The sequence below is a fragment of the Cupressus sempervirens genome, chromosome 6 (genome assembly GCF_028749045.1).
Source record: "Cupressus sempervirens isolate cs-2001-9-10 chromosome 6, ASM2874904v1, whole genome shotgun sequence".
NCBI classification, from domain to species: Eukaryota; Viridiplantae; Streptophyta; class Pinopsida; order Cupressales; family Cupressaceae; genus Cupressus; species Cupressus sempervirens.
The window spans coordinates 295,514,107-295,534,812 of NC_143123.1; the positions used below are offsets into that span (position 1 = coordinate 295,514,107).

At 34.9% G+C, this 20,706-nt stretch overlaps 1 protein-coding gene and 1 long non-coding RNA gene across 3 annotated transcripts in view; both read right to left on the reverse strand.

The window, feature by feature from the left end:
- LOC149552378 (uncharacterized) overlaps positions 1–20,706 on the reverse strand; it is a 96,471-nt gene that overhangs the window by 48,048 nt on the left and 27,717 nt on the right. For both annotated transcript variants that reach the window (XM_089787917.1, XM_089787918.1), the window contains exons 3-9: positions 19,650–19,733; positions 19,310–19,551; positions 18,970–19,207; positions 11,503–11,582; positions 11,313–11,397; positions 1,730–1,861; positions 1,470–1,583 (exon numbers count right to left, since the gene is read on the reverse strand). In XM_089787917.1, coding sequence (XP_089644043.1) covers positions 1,470–1,583; positions 1,730–1,861; positions 11,313–11,397; positions 11,503–11,582; positions 18,970–19,207; positions 19,310–19,551; positions 19,650–19,733 — 975 coding nt within the window. The remainder of the gene's footprint in view (positions 1–1,469; positions 1,584–1,729; positions 1,862–11,312; positions 11,398–11,502; positions 11,583–18,969; positions 19,208–19,309; positions 19,552–19,649; positions 19,734–20,706) is intronic.
- Positions 8,201–8,628, reverse strand: LOC149552379 (uncharacterized). The gene is made up of 2 exons (XR_016352916.1): positions 8,379–8,628; positions 8,201–8,256 (listed from the first exon to the last, which is right to left on the reverse strand). It is a non-coding gene; the product is annotated as an uncharacterized LOC149552379 (long non-coding RNA).

Sequence of the window (20,706 nt, forward strand, 5' to 3'; positions counted from 1 at the left end):
GTTTAGTTTTCCAATTTTATCCTCAAAAATTGGTTTTGGAATATGTAATTTGCAAAGATGCATGGGATTCCTTTGCGATTTTTTACCATTTTTCTCAAAAAGTATTGATTTGTAATCTTGGTTTGGTGATTGTTTCCTCAAAAAATGTGACTCTTTGCAATATGTTTTGGAGCGACGTGTTTTTCTGCAAAAATGTCGAGGGTTAGTTGATTTTTCCTCAAATCGTGGTAGTTGTTCTCAATGGTTCTTTACTACAGTGAGGAACAGCTCTATTATCCTACATCACATTGGTCATTTTATGATCATTTTTGGTCAGAAGTTTTGCAGACTCTGGAAAGGTTCATGGCAGACTCATCTCGGTCGCAAGCTCTAGTCTGTTGTTGCAGAGCATTCTGAAGAAGAGGGTGATCTTCTTTATTTTTTCTGGATGGATTTTGGCTACTCTTGGTCATTGACATTCTGCAGTTCTAGGGAGGGTCTCATCAACAGCAGATTGTTTTGAAGAATTTATGAACACAAGACATGTATGGTCTTCTACAAGGTAGTCAGACAATGACCATTGAGGGTATTAGAATATTGTAATGCTTCTTTAATGGTCATGTTAGTTAGTCTTTAGTCTAATAGGTAGTTTGTATTTTCATCTTTCATTCATGATTGTTTCTTTTAGAGACACAGTCTTTATATATCTATATAAGGACCTTTCATCTCCTCTGCTTAATATAACATTGAATTACCATAACAATTACTCCAAGATTAACATACTCCAAACCATTATAATGTTGCTACTGACGATGCTACAAAAAGCAATGTGGAGATCCAATTGGATTGATTGGGTTTCAATAGATAAGTTACAATTTGATGAGGGTAACTCAGACAAAAACCAACTTTAATATGACAATCTAGATGAGGATTTGTTATAGGAGGCATAATTGTTGATGGCTGTATATTTTCATATTAGCTTAGTGCTATACCTATTGTTTCAACATCTTATCGTACTGTAGTGTTGGAGCCTTTTATTGTTAAAAGAAGAAAAAACTTTTGCTTTCTTACTTCTGCTATACTTTAATCAATGAACATTGAGTTTTAAATTCTGAATTCTATGCATTATCATGTACAGATGAGCTTGAGAAATTTTGAGTTTCTTATACATTATTGTTATTGATATTACTATTATTATTATATGCTGTTGTCCCCCAACATCTCCAACAAAATGGCCTCCCAAACTGTCATTACAATAAAACTTTCTTCCATCACCTCTCATTCCTCACTTGGATATGCAATGGAACACAAATAGTTACGGGGTCTGTTTCTCCCACTCAGTGCATAGAATACAATGTTCATCCCAATAAGTTAAATGAAACTTCCTATTTTATTTGATAAAAGGGGAAATTATTCATTCACATTTACATACCTCTAGTAAAATCTTATACATGTTTGAAAAGAAATGGAAAAGATTGCCACCATCTAACCTCTTCAAATTTCTCAAAATTTTGAGTGTCAAGCTCATCATTCACTTCGGGCAAAAATGCTGCCTCCATTTGATATAATTTGTCCCACTGAATGCCTTTAAACCATGGATGTGCCTAAATAATCAACTTACATGAAGTTAGATGGCAATCCTAATAGAAGAGGGGATAAACTGTATATATGATAATATAAAATAAAGCAATTCCCATTCAAGTTAATGCATTATTATAATAATTGGAAAATTACAAATAATGTTTCCAACCTTTAATTCATGAGCGCCCTTAGTTCCAAGCCTCTGCTCTACATTGCAAAGCAGTTTACCAATAAGATCTTTTGCCTCAAATGACAACTTAGCTTCTTCTGGGAATTTGAGGTGAGTTCTCCAATTCACTATCTGTTATTAGAGAGGAATTCAGAGAGCAAGCTGATACAAAACTCATTCATTATGTATGACTAGATTATTACTGAACTAAATATGGTATATATCTAGAGACGAGAAACGATTAAAATGGATATTAACACATGGTTAAACTACAAGTCCCAGTTCACAGACATCAGGATTCTCATGTACAGATGATTCTATGATGAAAGTAAGGGAATGCACAAACAGACAACTACAAAATCCATAGGCCACAATTGCTTTAGTCCATTTATAAGTTTCACTCCTTCTTTTTGGCTAAGAGAGAACACAAAACCCTGCAATCCATGTCGAAATGTCATTCCATCTTTATTTTGTGTGGGACAGAACGTAAAGGAGGGAAGGCAGATTCAGTATTTCCACAATGAATACAGTTAGAGTTGGTCAGAAAGTGCTGTAAAATAATTCTGTGCTGCAATCCTGCCCCTCGTCTTTCACCATTTACATCATTAGACTTCATTTTCTTGTTCTTTGTTTTCATAGATGTAAGGTTTTATCATTTATTGAGAAAATTTGAAATGAATGCATAAAATTCGATACACCGTCTAAAATAATTTTGAGCAACTTAATTCCTGCCCACACCTTAAAATAAAATCAAGACACTCTCGCAATGCTACTAAAGACAATACTATAATGAAACATCTATCATTAGAGTTGGTCAGAATGTACTGTAAAGTGATTCTGTGCCACAATCATGACCCTCTCTTATTTCCATCTTTAGACTCCATTACTTGCTGTTCCTTTCATTGGGAAAGATGAATATATCAAAGAGTCTAAAATAATGTTGAAAATAATGTGGGCATAAATTAAGTTGTTAGGCAATCAAAATTAAATAGTATGTTCACCTGGACAAATCTTTCTCTTGAGAGATATTATAGCAATCACCATTAACTGGCATATAAATTTGCTCATGAAAATCTTCTCCATTGACATTTAGCCTCTTAGTCTCATCAGTTATCCAAGGGCGTTTCACATTCATCGTACTAGGATATCAAATGAATGATCTTTCCCATTTCAAACAAACAAAGAAGACTTCGCTACAAGATGCCAAACAAGGATAACTTTAGTGGCTAATATTCGCCAATTGGCTAATTTCACTCATCAGGGACCCCAGATTTGGCTATTTGTTTGCACTTTTGGGGTGTCCGTGTGGCCAACACTTTACTGAAATTGGGTCCCATGCTTAGGCTAATCGCCAATAATAATACAAAAGTATTTATATTTTGGTGATGACTTTGCCAATGGAATCTAATTTTTCTACATAGTAAATTAAATATTTTTGCCCACAATTTTCAAGGCTTGTCTTATTTGATGGTCATATTCACCAATATTTGGTAAAACATTAAGTTACACTATAGATTAAGTATGTAGATTTGGCATGTGTCTCTATTATGAAAACTATTCATGAAACTTTTTATCCTTTCTCACTTTGCTGCAAAATAGATTTGATTGGGGACACGTGTCTTTACTTCGGGAACTTTCTTTAAAACTTGGTATGCTTTTAAAAGTTTGGCTTGAAATAGGATTTAGGCCATTGACTTAGGATCATCCGACGGTTAAAAATAATAGGGGTGCTTCCCCCAAACCACCATTCAATAATTTGGAGGGAAACTTAAATGATAAAAATGGGCTAAATTTAACCTTAAAGTTTGATAATTAATTACGCTCCATATAATAATAATATTAATAAAATCATTATTTCTAGGTATGTGTACTTTTTTCCATGATTTTCATCGATAATGAAAGATTTGCCAGGATTCTATAGAATTTTCATATGATTGAAAAACAATCACCAATAAAATTTAAAAATATCATACTTAAAAATAAAAATTCGCCAATAGAAATTATTTTTTTTCCCCCTGGAATAATGTTCAATCTGCCAAAATTTTATACGTTTTTCTAAAAGGGGGTTTCTTAAAGTTATCTATGATGTCAAAGTTTGTATTAGTTAGGTGAACTCTTAAAAAAAATGTAAAACATTTGGTCAAGTTCAATATTAAATTCGTAAGGAGTAAGATTTGTGTGCTTTTCAACTTCAACTTCAAGAATAACCAAAAACTCATTACGAATTGCATTTGGTGAAGTACCTAAGCCCATTTGAGAGCTAGAAACATAGACATGGGGTACATTTTCAGTTTAGGTAGAAAACCCTTTTCAGTCAAGCCAGTTTTCTGCAGCAGGAGAGAAGCCTGAGAAGATATAAAGTTCATAGGGCCCTCAAACGGAAAATTTCATTACGCCCATAACAGAAAAACTCATTGTGCATGTAACATTAAATATTTTTATTTTTATTTGAACATTCATATTTTAATAAGTGATAAGTTTATATTTATTTATTTTAAAATAATATTTTGACTATTTTATTTTATAATATAATTCAATTTCAAATCTAGCATTGTTGAGTTATTTTGACAACTTAATGAATTTATCCTTTGTATCTTTTTTAATTCAAATATTTATATATAAGGTGAATTTACTATCAATTTTTTACTTTTGTCAAACTTCATTTTGATTTCATTGTCACCAAACTCAAACTCTAACCTTCTGACATAGCTCAACAGCATTCCTTTCTGTCAGAATTTTGATATTATCTTTACATAACTAAGAGGCAAGTCAAATTCAAAATTACATTATTTCAAGAAGAATCAACTAAAACTGAATGGTATATTTCTTCCTTTTCTTTTTCTGAAGCCATGCAAGCAAAAAAATCAGGGAAATCCTATTTGGGGACAGAAAATCATTTAAAATCATACCCCTCCTCTTCATCAATGGGCAGACTTGGCCTGTCTAAACTATCCACTTCCAAAATGCTTACTTATTATTATCTTCATCACATTTCTCCTTCCCTGCAATAATGCAACTGGGCTCTTTATATGCATGCAAGGGCTCATAACAGAGTTAGTATTCGATCCTAATCCTTGCAGAAATTGAATGGCATATCAATGCAAGGTAAATTCTGGTGATAAAAAATCTCCATCCCAAACACAATGGACAATGCTTGGACACAATTATATCTTCTTTCACATGGTAGAATCTATGCTACCAATTCCAACAGGTTTATACTAGGATCTAGGTCCAGTTGTACCCAGTCTGGGTTCTGGTACCAGGCTTCACATGGGATTCAAACACAATCCCCCCAAGAACACAAGAGTTCACTCGTGTATAATGTACAGCACACCCCGGCAAACCAAGGTGTGCCTGTATGGACCCATGGAAAGCCCATTCAGAAACAAATGACCAAGTTCTCTTTTCATATTTCTCATACCTTTTTTTCTTTTCACCCTCCAAACAAATTGCTGATTGTTTCTTTCACTATTAAATCTCTTTTACCTGTTCAGGTTCAAGCACACTCATCCAGAAAAATGTTTTCTGGGGTTGTGTTCACTTTGGGTATGTCCATACAAATATTTTGTCCATTTAAAGTTCAATTGCAAGAGCTAATCAATAAGGGCTCATTAATCCAAATGTTTTGCCCTTGTGAGCACATGTCATTTTGTGGAAAGAATTTTGAAACGGTGAATAGACTATCACATGCTTAGCAAGGCCACTATTAAGACCACAAATCACCTTCCCCACGTTGATTTTATTTCATATCAAATTAGAGGCATTCCCATAGTTTTGAAAATAAATATGTAATCGAGCAACCACCAACTAAGAATCAAGGATGAATATGTACCCAAAATAGCATTTAGTTGTGCTACATGCATTATGAATTGGCGTTATGCCTTATATGTTAACCAATGCTCTACTTGTTTTGATTAATTTGACAAGCAACATATACAAAAACATCTGAATCATTTTATTTTGGTCTTTCTAAACAATTTATTTATATACTCTTAGAAAATGGAAGGAGCGAGAAAAACATTCAAGGCAGTGTTGGCGAGGTGGTCAACACCTCCTTGACTAGTGGCATGGCTTAGCCACCACCTGTGGGTCGGATTAAATGTGGTGTTGGTGTCGAGCATTGATAGTTTGAGCTTTTGATGCAATAGAAAATAACTCTATCAATTGGTATCAGAGCCTTAGGTCACAAGATGAAATCTCCCATTAGTGGGTGTTGAAGACTTGGTAGTCAGCGCCTCCTTGGGGACCCGTGTTATGGCTTAGCCACCTCCCATAGATTGGGTTAAATTTGGCATTTGTATCGAGCATTGACAATTTGAGCTTTAACTACAAATGATTCCAACATGTAGGTTTTGCCAAGCTTAAGAGAAATCAGTAATTGAGGCAAGATGTTTTAAGCAGCTCACAGGTAATTATAGGAGATTCATTGAAAATTTCTTTTAAGTAGCCAGTCCTATCACATAACCAATCCTATTACATTCACAATATAAAGAAGATTGTCAATAACTGAAATGGATTCAAATTACAGCTCAAGTTTGCAAGATCGAATTACTAATGGAGAGTTTGTAGTATCCACTATGTGCACATCCAACCATAGGTAGTATTAGATGTATGTCTACACATAATGACAAAATAGTAGTATTTGAATCTAGAAAATTGTCAAAAGGCCCTCGGTCTACTATAAAGTTGAATGGATCACAAAGAGCCCACCAAGGAGCAAAGCTTGCTGAGTGCAAGGCCCAATGCCATAAGGGATGAGGCCGATATCGTGCCCCAGGTGATTTTGACAGCGTGGATACCCCTCAATCCTTGGCCGTAAGATGAAGAGGTGTACGTGTGGGCCCGTATCGGGTTCCTAAACCCTTAAACGAAAAAAAAATCTAGGAAATTGAAAATTTGTGTGCAAATAAAATTTCCATTCAAATATTAACTTAAATAGAAGATAATAAAATCATAGTACAATAGATTATTGAGATAGCAGAGACCAAAAAAATTCCAAGATAAAAAGGGCAGGTGAAGAAAAAAGATAAGGTAGGAGAATATTTTTGTATGTGTACACACACGTGTGTGTGCGTATGTGTGTGTGTGTGTGTGTGTGTGTGTGTGTGTGTGTGTGAGAGAGAGAGAGAGAGAGAGAGTGTGCGTGTGTGCCATGTGTTCATTAAAATATTAAATTAAATAGAAGAATATAAAATCGTATTAAAATTGATGATTGAGATGGTGCAAAGTGAAGAAAAACATAACAGACAGGTGCAAAAAAAGATATAAGACCAGGATAAATTAGCCTATAAAATATGGAAAGATAGCACAGCTCAAGAATCTCAGTAAGGCGGGAAAATGACAACTCCAAGAGATCACCAAGAGAAGACAACCCAATCAAGTTGGACTCTAGGGATAACTTTAAGAAATCCCCGTATGAAAAAAAGTATAAAATCATGGCAAATCAAACATTATTTTAGGGGAAAAAAATTAATTTCTATTGGCAATTTTATTTTTTAACTTCAAAAAAATTTAATTTAATTGGCGATTTTTTTCGTCATAAGAAAATTCAATAAAACCCTTGCGAATATTTAATTATTAAACAAAATCAGGACCAAACCTATGTATACCTAGAAACCATATTTTATATCATCTAAAACATAGTAACTCATTTTAATAACCGTTAGATGATCGTAAATCAGTTGGTATAAATTCTATTTCGGGCCTAAATGTTCAAGGACAACAAGTTTTAGAGAAAAACTCCGAAATAATGACACCTGTCAACAATCAAATCCATTTAGGGCCAAAGCTTAAAAGGATAAAAACTTACTTGGAAAGTCTCCAGAATAGATACATGTTTCAACAATATGTACTTATCATATAACCCAACTTAAAGTTTTACCATATATTGGCGAATGTGACCATCAAATAAGACAAGCCTCGAAAATTGTGGGCAAAAATATTTAATTTACCATCTAGAAAGATTAGATTCTATTGGCGAACTCATTGTCAAAATAAAAATGACTATATATCATTATTGGCGATTGGTCTGAGCATGGGACCCAATTTTCATAAAGTGTGGGCAACGTCACCACCCCAAAACTGCAAAAAAAATCGCCAAGTCCAGGGTTCTCGATGAGTGAGATTAGCCATTTGGCGAACATTCGCCACTAAAGTAAACCCTGTTGGACTCCCCAAAGATACTCAAGAACTGGCAAAAATATTGGAATAAGCTGTTAGAAGTGCTTAAAGAGTGCTTAAAATGTAAAATCACAAATGGTTCTAAATGTTTTTACGGTCTCTATGAAGGAATGAAGATTTGGTTTCTGTTAGTAGATTTAATTTATTTCTGATTTTTGTAGCAGATGTGACATATTACAAATGTACAGCTTGCTAAGCAAGTAAGTATTACTGTAATTCTTTTTTATTGAGCAGCAGATTAAAGAATAGAAAATTAACCTGACCTCATATATTGCACAAACTAAGAGCATGGATCTGGAAAAATCTTATTCACAGGCTGTAGCAGTACATTCAACACCATAAACTGACTGTTATCAATAGCATCAATAAACAGAGTCAGATAAAAATAAGGGCCAGCTGCACCCCTCTTCCACTACAGATTGTTTATCATAGAATATAGTCAACCCAACTGTAACCTCAGATGTCTTACAATAAGTTTTGGTTGCTAAAATACTCTTAAGAATTTGTGAAGGGAACACATCCAGCAAACAAAGACACTGTTCCACTTCATGTCACTTGACATGCCAGAGAAAAGTATGAGGCCCAGCAACAATGCTCCTTCAAACTCGCATCCAGATTCATTCCTTTCAGCTCCCAGCTTTTCCAAGGGCATGGCTAGCATATAAGTCCACCATAAATGGTTCAAGTCTCCATGTCCAAGCAACCCTTCGATCACTCCTCTGATTTTCCCAAGCAAATTGATTCTTCAATGATTAAAAAAGTGGCATTTAACTTAGTTCAATAAATATTTAATAAAGGCTGCTTCTAAAGAAGAATGCACATGTCCAAAATGAATTCAACTAAATAAAAGACATGAACTCCCATGTGACCCATATATATGTCATATTCTACAATAACAACCAACAATACCAAGGTGTCCTTCCCAGAGCTTTGCACAATGCACCATCCACAAATTTGTAATTCCAAAGACTTAAATAAACCATTAACTTCAGTCATTCATTCCATGCGAGAAATATGAATGACCTCTCCAGAAACCAGCTAGGGCAGAATTTGGCACTGCCGAAACCAGCTAGGGTAGAAAATGGCACTAACAAAACAATATCCTTTACTGTTAGAGACATCAGATTTCCACAGTACAATACAAGACTTATCTGGATGTCGTCATCATCAAGCTTGAGCTGTGTGCAGTGGACACAAAGCTTGGAAAATAAACTGACGAAGAGAGCATTTTTGCATTCAAATCTACTTCAGACTCCATTTGATACAAATTCATCTTGCTGTTGGTTTGACTCCATGCTATCTTTAAAATAGAATCCATCAATATTAAATACGTATTACCATTGTGGTTACCTAGTCTCCTGCTTTAATTACTTTTAGACTCTAATCAAAATCTACTCCCAGACTCAGTGTGTGATTGTGCCACGTATCCCTTTTACACGGTGTAAAACCATGCCACCTATTAAATGCTTGCATAGAAAACTGTCATTACCTTGTCGATATTTTCTTTTTCTATTTCTCACGTTGAATGTCAAAAGTTCATAATAAGGTTACAAGGGATAGTGAGTCTGAAATCATTTCGAAGCTCCTCCCTTATCATTCCATTCTTGAGTTGTCCGACACAAATACACAATTGACATTATGCTTTACCCAATTCAATCAGATGTAAACTCCAAATATCTTATTTGCCGAGTACATAAGAGTTAATAGTGCTAAGTTTCGAGTTGTGAGTGAATAGCTATAGTGTGTTAGTGCTAAGTTTCGAGTTGTGAGTGAACAGCTATAGTTTGTAACCTAATAGAACTCATCCAAGCAATTGCCTCAATGTGAGCAAAATAGTCTCGCATGAATTGAAGATCAATTGCAAAGTTGAGACATATGTACCTTCTAGTTGACCATGTTGTCAATAGATATTTTCTGCTTAAACAACTTCCTACACATCAAATCCAAAATATTTTCAAAATCAATCCCAAGACCTATTTACATGATGAATCCTTGTCATACCTCTTACATTATTTTCCAATAAGTACTCCCAACCCAATAGCAGAGCCAAAATTGTAATCAATTCATTAAAATCCCCTTTGAACTCTGACTGCTAGCTCTCGAATGACTTTGGAATCCCTAGAGAACAACGGAGCTAATAGTTGTTTAAACCCAAATTACAGTACAAACAAAGTCGAGAATTTGATGGCAAGAAAAGAAGTGGAGCTCCATTGTAAATAAATGGTGCCACGTAGTACTAGGTCCTACTAGATCAAGGTTTGTCTAAAGTCAGCTAGCCTAACATTAAAACAAGCATATTTCACATTAGGCGTGATTTCAAAGATAAATTAAAGACATGAAGGTTATTTCATGTGTGAAGAAGAGTCAAAGTCTAGGATCTTTAGGACTCCAAGTATTGTTAATGCAATTCAAAAGACTTAGAGAAAAGAATAATCAAACTGCTCATAATATTCAAGACATCTTGCAATCCAAATATTGTCACTATGATTCCAAAGCCTTAAGAGTAAAGAATAATCATACTAGTCATAATAATTAACTCTTGTAAAGACCCTAACACCCAACTAACCTACTTACTTACAACACCCAACTAAGGTCAAGTCATCCCTTCAATTTAAATCGATAAAACTAGAATTTATAGATTTGACCCTAACACCCAATTAACCTACTTACTTACAACACCCAACTAAGGTCAAGTCATCCCTTCATTTTAAATCAATAAAACTAGAATTTATAGATTTGAGTTGAAATTGAGCCTAAAACAGTTAATGATTGAGAGCCCAAATCCAAATTTGAGGTCTGATACCTTGATCAAAGTGAATTAAAAGTTTAACCTAGTCTACTGGCACATGAGGCATCTATAACATCCCCTGCCCCGTCACCGTCTCCCCACCATCCCGAAATTGAGGCCCTTTGTCCCCCTGTCCCAACACACCCCAGTGCCAATGTTACACTGGATGAGAGTAACTTGGCCCAGATTGAGGAGTGATATTAAATCCAAGTAACATTGTAACCAACATCAATATCAGCCTATCAAACCATTTTAAAGTAAAAAATTGAACTAGAGATAATGAATCATCATGGCTTATGTAGTAGTGCATGGGTAAGGCCCTATCTTGACAAATCTGATTCTCTTTTTTATTTTTTAAATGAAAAGATTCCAAAGCTGTATAGGACTTCTAAAATGTGAGTATAAAATTTTGAGTCAGTGAACCATATTCGCATAATTGACAAAGAATTCAGAAGTTATATTGTTAATCACTAGCTTCAGAAAATGCTCTAGCAATTTTAAGTGGTTATGAATTAGTTATGAAAACTTCAAGAAAAAATTGAATATGTTAAATTTGGGGTTCTCACACTTTCCACAAATCAAAAGAGCTAGCACATGACAAAAAGATGCATTTACCTTGCGACAAGTTGCCATTGGTTCATCAGAATAGAATGGTGGGTAACCCACCAACATTTCATACATAATCGCTCCAAGTGACCACCTGATCGGACAATATTGTCGCTAAATCAAAAATCAATCTCTTTAGATAAACAGACTGGCATAAAGCAAAAGTGTTACTAGTTCAACCATTACAATACCAACTTACCAATCACACTCCATTCCATAACCTTTCTTCAATAACACTTCAGGGGCTATATAATCTGGTGTACCAACAGTTGAATATGCCTGTATATATAAAACGGCCAATTCAGTGCACAAATAAGATAAAAGGGCATGAGATCGTTTCTAAAACTTGCAAGCAAAACATATCATACAATACTTATCCATGTTCTTTGAGTTTTAATGCATATGCCCAATTTCCAGATATATCCCTTTGTCCATGTAATGACAACAGCTAAAGTGCTAGTTTCTCACTGCTCAGTAAAGAAAACTATTGAGCTTTTTGGTTGTAAATAAATGTCATAAATAGAATGAAACTCAGTGAATTTTTTTAACACTACAGAGAAATTACAATGATGAGAAATTATTATGACCATTTCTAACTAAAACTATGATGACACTGTTAGTGGCTGACAACTTACCTCCTATTCCATAAGTTAAAGCAATCCATTTATTAAAATGGCTTGGACGGTAACAAATAATATTTACACTCATTTTTTAATAAATATTAAAAAGTAATAACTCAGAAAATAAATAATTGATAATACATATTTCCTCACTCAAATCCTAAACAACTAACCCGCATACACAAATGACACCTTTGAACTCTAATTTAATACCACAATTGTTTCAAATTTTGGTTACTTTCAACTTAATTAACACAAAATAAGATCTAACCATTTAACGGATTTGAAAAGAAAAAATTAAATAAAGTTACTACTACAGCAGTGCCAGAAAATGCAATATAAAACCAACCAAGCACTGCTGGTTATTAATTAAATAAGGTTACTACTACAGCAGTGCCAGAAAATCCAATATATAACCAACCAAGCACTGCTGGTTATTTTCTGATTTTTAAATTCAGTTTTCAGCATAGTAACCATTTCAGGCAGAGGGCACCAACTATAGCAGACAAATAAAGTAAATAATCCTAAGTTGTAGAGGTTAATCTACTGAGAGAAAGTTTTTCTAACAGCACAAATAAAATCATTTTGACCCAAAAGGAGGCTTATGTAAAGTCGCAATTGCTGAGCAGCATGAGGTATGGAGGAAGGGTTGCACTGTCAGGAGTGATGGTTGGACCGACAGAAGAAGTAGAACACTGCTGAATTTTCTTGTCTCCTCATCAAGTAATTGTAGAAATTGTATTGACTAGTAGTAAACTATTGATTTAGTGATTAAGTTCATAAATTTTGATTGTACTAAATTGTTTGTTTCTCCTCATGTGCCACAATGGTTTTTTAATCAATTGATGCTTCAAGAATAACAAAACATGTTGACTATCTAAGTTGAAGGAGGGTGAGGAGAATGTGATATAAATAGTCACAGATAATGCAGCAAATTATGTTGCAGGTAAACTTCTTATGGAAAGGCACCTCACCTTCTTTTGAACCCCTTGTAATGCTCATTGCATTAACCTCATGTTGAACGATATTGGCAAACTTCCCTAGACAAAAGCATGTGTAGAGCATGGAAGGAGTATTTGTAAATTCATATATAATCATACTTGGGTCCTCAACCTTGTGAGGAATTTCACAAATAAAAAAGAGTTGGCTCGTCCAGCGATCACCTGATTTGTAACCAAGGCCAGTTTGAATCAAATATTTGTGAGTGAGGAGTGGACTGTATCATCATATGCAAAGAGCAATGCAAGGATTGAGACGATTGATCGGGTTTTTATGAGACTGCCTATTGAGAACCGACCAAAGAGATTATGCACGTAATGTGCCTTATTGTCCTCATTTGCATTTCATTTCATCATTTAAGTTTACCTTTGTTTATGTTCACATTGTTCATTTTTAGAAGTAAAACTTCGAACTTAAAGCTTACGATCTAAACTTTCACAATGATTGCAGTTCATAGAGCCTCTTATTGTTCTTCTATAGATTGTTGATGGAGAGAAGCCCACATTGGGATACATTTACCAAGGCAAGGATAAGGTGAAAGAGGCTAGAAGATTGTTTTATGCAAGGAATTGAGCTAAAATATGGTCCCACATGGGATGTCGTAAAATATCATAATCTGCTTCAGAAGCCTATACATGTAGTTGCCCACTACCTTAATCCCACATTCCAATTTAGCCTAGGTTTTAAGGTCGATGATGAGGTGTTGGGTGGGCTCAATGATGTTGTGGAGCGAATGTCGCATAATTGAACAGTTGGAGCAAATGTAGTCCGCAACATGGAAATGTATAGGAATTCACAAAAAGACTTTTTCTCATGAGACTTATACAAGAAAAATCAGACACTACTAATGCCAAGTAAAAATCTATGATTCTAATTTCTAATCCTATTACCATTTTACGTTGGAAAAGTCAAAGTTATAGAATTGATTTTCAAATTTTCTTGTTTTAAATGCATGGTGGGAGATGTTTGGTGCTTCAATGCCAAATCTACAAAGGATTGCAATTCGTATCTTGAGCCAATCATGTAGTGCTTTAGAATGCAAGTGCAGTTGGAGTATGTTCAGGCATATACAATTGAAGAAGCGCAACAAGTTGGCAATGAAAATGGTGAACGATCTTGCATTAGCTCACTACAACTTTCACCTCTATCATAGACAGATTTGGGCAGTGACACGTCTCCTATCATTTTAGAGGAGGTTGATCCACAAGCAGTGTGGGACACTGAGATTGATAATCCTATCTTCAATAATGAAGACATGAAATGGGTTGATCAAGTGGACTGACAGGCATAGGAAGTGGTGATGGCAGAGGAAGAGGCTAGTGCACAAGTAGACCCATTGGAGGACCTTCAAGGCTGAGAACAAGGGATCTAGGGATGATGAGAATGCCACTGAAGTTTAGCCTCGGACATACTGAGAGAATCTTCATGACCTATTTTAGGCATCCACATAGGAAGGTTGCAGGGTCAACTAGTCACTGATATAGCCTACTTTGGGCCTTAGTCTTCTAGGCTCTAGATTTTATTTTGATATTTTGATTTTATGAATTTCATATTCCATGAATATTGTAGACATTTGATAGTGACACTATTTATATTTCTTGTGTTATTTAGTTTAACTTATTTCCTTTAAAAATTTGCATTTCTACTTAGTACCTTATGTGATCAATATAAACATGTGTATGTGCGCAAAGTAGCTCCTATTTATATCAATTATTGTGTCTTTGATGTTAACTAATTAAATGATGCATGAGATAAACTTAAATCCTTGAAAATCTTTGGAATTCTTGTGTTTTTCAATTAGTTGGGTCCTTGCTGAGTTTTTGCTACGATCTGAGTCTAACTAAAAATCAATTTGTCAAGTCCACAATGAGTCTGAGTATTGTAACTGTGATCCAAATTCCATTGATAACAAAAGAAGACATATACTATTATTAATTTTTACTCAAAAGAAAAATTGATGCCATTTAGGGGCCACTACAATTGTTAAGACATAACAATTAGCATCTTGCATTTTGACAAACTTTTCAACCCATATATGTTGGATGTTTGTATGAACATAGAACTATGTTCAAGTGCAATAGCTCTATAATGCCACAAAATCAAATAATGTAAAGATGTGAAAGATAGATCCCTTTCCCATTTATAAGGTTTTGGCATCCCACCAAGCTAGTGAATGTTGCATTCAAACATTGGACCATCCAAATTCAATGGCAAGCAGATTTAATCCCCATTAATATTGCCAAAAACACAACTGGTGAAAAGCACTTCAATAAATCGACCCCTACACCGAAATGGCTTCATCCTCTAGGTCACTAATTTCAAAAACCTCAAGCAAAACTTCATTTAAGCTCTCTAACTAAATCAACAATGACCTTTCCCACATTACATCTCTCAACAAGCTAACATCACATTATAGGTTCAAAGAAATTCAACAGTATCTCTAGTCCAAGAAATTACTATCTGCAAAGCATCTAATCTACTATGATACTGATTTTTCCATTTCAAACAATTTCAGCTCTTTTTGTTTTCCTTTATACTAAAGCCAAGCTATAAGGCTATTGTAGTTTATTATAACTAGCAATCGCACCTTAGTGTGCAATGGGTACGTCGTAGATGTATGAAAGGTCAACCATGTATTCAACTCATTTTTAATCTCGTCCTCTCAATATCTCCTTATCTCTTTACCACTCTATCTCACCATCTATAGCTCTTTCTATCTCTTCCTTTCTATCTATCCCTATGTATCTTACTAGATCTATGTCTATCTTTACATCTCAATCTCTCTCCCATCCTCTCACTCTATATTCATCTCTATCTATATCTTCCTCCTCCCCCTCCATATCTCAAAAAATATCCCTCTTTGTCTGTCCATCTCTCTCCATGACCCCTGTTCATATACTTTTGAATCTTTACATCTTTGTATTTCTCCCATCACATCTTCCTCTATCCATATCTCTATTTTTAATCTCTCCATCCCTCTATCCATAATATATCTCCCCCATTTAGATGGTCATGTATCTTTATCTTTTACAAAATTCTCTATGTTTTTCTCCCTCCCTCCATCTATCTCCCATATTTTTGTCTCTCACTCATTATCTCTCCCCATTCTCATATATATTTGTATATACATGCTTGTCTATGTTTGATGTCTCTCTATCTATCCATTCATCTATGCCTTCCTCATCTCCCTATACATCTCCTTATCTTTTTATCTCTCTATTAATCCATCACACCATCCATATATCTCTATTAATCTCTCTTCCTTCTCCTCTTTCGATCTTTTATGATATTCCTGATGGTGCCCATCCTCTTTATGCATTCTCAACCATTGATTTTGAAAAACAGGTCTGTCACTTCAAACAAAGAAATGCTTTCAACATAATTATAAATCATAATTTTCTTCTATTTAAATTTTGCCACTTAATGCCAACAAGAAAAGTGACTAGGAAAGTTTATTTGTAAGCTAAGAAAATGGAAGACTGATAAGGTGGGTGAATCAGATTACCACGTTTCAACAAGCTAACCAAAGACAGAACCAAAATATTCCCTCTCCACCATATCACGTGCTCTCTCTAGGCCCACATGGAGGGACTAGATATGTTGCAGATGTGACATGGGAGATACATTCGCCTGCATTTTCATGTAACAGTGAAAATTGACAGTGCAGAAAGTACTTTCTAGGAAGGTTACTGCCAAAAAACACGAATTAAGTTATTGTAAACAGGATATGCAACCTTCACGCTATACTTGATGTTGTATCATGAAATGTGTGACACTATAGTCAGTCCTCGTCATGAGCTAGGGACCAGCCCGTCAAAAACCATCGTATTCTCAGAGGATACCTTGGACTTTTTTTCAAACATTGAATCAAATCAAAACAATCCCATAGTGTCACAAAGGTGAGTAACCATTGGCTTGCATCAACTGGTGTGATTTCCAGATCAATTGAACAGAGAAGCACGCAGATTCCAGCAGATACGAGGTTTCTCTGATGCAATATTCCATCAAGAGTGATTGGATAGAAAATTATCTTGTAGGGCAACATTTACCATTACAAATTCAAACAAAAGATTGCTTATTCATGGCGACCACTATCTCTTATTTTGGCTTTGTTTTTGCTGGTGAACGGGTGCAATGGAATCGCTAAAGAAGAAGACAGAATGAAAAGCCTCCCAGGCCGAGCCCTGTAAGCTTTGCTCAATATGCAGGTATGTGAGCATTAATGAAAGAAGTCTCTATTTTACTAGTTCTTCGAAGCTGTGACAAATCCGTCAGAAAGGCCTCTTGTTCTTTGGCTGAATGGAGGTATAATCAATCTTATTAACATCTTCATTTTTGCTCATTGAAACATTCTCAATTTATTTATTGTCTGAAAATCGGGGTTCTAATATTTACAACAATTTGGACTTTTGTAACCCTTGCAAGACCGGGCTGCTCATCCATTGCATATGGCGCAGTGTTGGAATTGGGACCATTTAAAGTGCAGAAGAATATACCATCGCTGCATCTTAGCCCATATTTGTGGAACATAGATTATTATCATTTCTAATTCCGTTTTATTTCTCAATTAATAGAATCCTTCAACAATCAAGATTGTTTCGTGGTGGATAATGTAATGTATTCATTTGAAAGTAGATCAATTTTTGTTATATTTGCTATTTTTATCCAACCTCTGAAGATATTTATTTCAGATTGTACGTGTGGAATTGGCAAGGCTTTGTGATTTCACGTATATACGACAAGCGGATAAACCAAATAAATCAATCATAACAGAGGAGCGAATGGTGTGGATGAAAAATGGACAGCAGGGATATATCCTACGGTTGTCCACCCCGTTAAAGCAACTATCTATCGTTGATGTGAAAAAACAGGCCATGGACCTCATATAGGGAAACGCCTATGACGTAATTATCACAAAACAAATAACCATTCAAGTGGAAAGTAGAAGAAATTAAATGCAGTAAAACTTCTGACTAACCAAGCTTAAAAGAAGAGCTCATCCGATGTCCCATGTCAATAACATATGAAAAAGCCATGCTGTTATAATCTAAATCTGAGCTTGAATTTGCTACAATATCGAACAGTTGAGCATAAGAGAACAAAAGTAGAAACAAAATCTCAGCCACATGGAACCTTTGGTATAAGCTAGTTTATGACTGAAATCGGCATTTTATGCACATCAACATAAGTCACAATAACAGTATAACTCCAATGATAGTATAGGCACTACACTTGACCATGGACTAATCTCCCACCAAATATTAACACACTACTAATCAAAGCACGAGATCTTCTTTAAGGCTTAGAGGCACTTTCAGATCAGTTGTCATCTTTTATTGTTTTGTATATCACATATGACATAAATAACTTCAATTTGCCACTTCCTCCTTTTTTACTCTTACATCTTAGGTAGATAACTTAATCTTACTAATTCCCTTTTAAGATTTGTATCGCTTGAAGTTGCCTTTACCAGTTTTTCTCTATTTTTACTTCTTCCCTTTATGGCTTTATCCTCTGTATAATTTAATTTCCATTTTTCCCATTCTCTCTCATAGATAGCTACTAGGATTGCACACACAAATGTTTCTTGGAGAAGCTTACCAATCAGTTCTGCACTGCATAAAATTATAAAAAGCCTCTCCTTTCAACTAATAATAGATTGGAAGGACTGAGGTGATAGAAGTCAATCAATTCAGTCTTGCGTCAGTAGCATTGATTAAGAAATGTGGAAGATGAACACAAGACTTCTTGTTTGATGCTCATGGTACTATTTAATTATCTAAAAGACAATGCAAAAGTTAGCCTTGAATATGTAAGAGATAAGATATGTGAAACTTCAAAAAGGTCCATGACTACATAGGACAAGATAAGGTGTTCAGAAGTCTTAACTTACAAAATAAGATCTGTAATGTGGCCATTTTGTCAAAAATAGAATATGGCAAAATAATGAGGCCTTTTCCAACTGCTTAAAGCCAAATTGTTTACACCACATAGTTATGTTACTTGGAATATGTAATATGCTTCACGTAAACAATAAGAGTCATTACCAGCATCCGTCTGTTTCGTTGCCAGTGTTCAAGCTGCTCCTGCTGAGTCCGTTTGGGAGTGGATGATGCATTTGAACGACCATCCAGAACTAAAACTTCTTTTAGGTTGTTTGCAGTTGTAGATTCATTTTCATGGAGAGTAGGCAAATTGCTGCAGTCCAATGGTTTACATAAGCCAAAATCTGACAGCTTCATATGTCCATACTTGTCGAGTAATAAGTTATCTGGTTTAATATCCCTGCCAAATGTGAGGTACAAAGAAAAAGGTGATTCTCTTGTTTCACAAACAGTCCTCTCCCCTATATGACCAAACTGGAAATAATGGAAACATGAAGTAAACCTGTGAATATAATTGTGTTTGTGGATCGATTCAATGGCCAAGACTGTCTGTCCAACATAAAACCTTGCCTCATCTTCCGTCAAAGTATCCTTCCGCATCAGCAATGTCATCATATCTCCTCCGGGCAAATATTCCATTATGAGGTACAGATATTCATCATCTTGGAAAGAGCAGTAGAGTTTAACAATGCAAGTACTGTCTACCTCAGCAAGAAGATTCCTCTCAGCCTTGACATGCTCCACCTATACAAAATTCAAAAGATACAGTCAGGATATAACTGCATCAAAAAGGTATAGTGCAACACTCTCATATGAAAAAAAGCACAGTATGTAGATATAACCTGGCCTCTACGAAGCATCTCTGACTTCTTGAGCTTTTTCATTGCATAAACATGTCCTGTTGTTTTTTCTCTGCACAACCTCACCTGGAAAGAAGATATTGTTATAGTTGATCTAGGAAGTAGCAACTCATAACTACAAGAAAAAAAATCCATCAATACACCTGTAAGTTGGTATGCATTGCATGATTATATGTTGCATCCTAACAAGCTGCTAAAGTCTTTGCATTTAAACACATGACACATTCAGTGACAACTGATAATGTTAGTACAAGATATGGCGCCTGACATTCAGCATTCATATTCAGGCAGAAGGAATGCTCTATGATAGACCAATGAGAGAAAAAAGCATACCATATTACATGGATATAAGTGCACAGTAAACAATCACCACAAGGATTCCTTACACATGAAGTTCCAGGAGATTCTGTGCATTATTTCCATGGATTGACTGTTGAAAAAAATGAGATATGAGAATGCCCAAAAACTAATTCATTGCCAGAACTCCTACACACTAGCAATAGATAATCCAGGAGTCAATGAGAAATAATAATGCCAAAAAACTCTCACTGCCAGAAATCATACACACTAGCAATAGAAAATCCAGTGACTCCTGATTGAATTGACAATGTAATAATTTAAATGTAAAGTCATATCCATTCATTCCAAACATGCCACACTGACTTAGCGATTCTTGCATTCAAAAGTTTACATTTTGTGAGAACTTTTCATAGCTTGCCCATAAACACAAGTATATAAATATATAAATAAATAAATATAAATATATATCACAAGAAAGCAAGAATGTGTTCATGTACATGGTATATAGTAATTCTTGCTTTGCAGATTCCACTTGTTTTGAGATAATTTATCGGAGTTAACCAGAAAAGAAATCAACAATATGCATGACAGAGAATGAGTTATGTCCCTCCTTATTAATGAGGCTACTAAAGTAATTTTTTTATTTAATGCTAAGTTGTCCCTACATTAGCATTTAATTAAAATATTAATATTTCACTTGCACTTATATAGTTATTTAAAAGGGTGAAGTATTATTTTC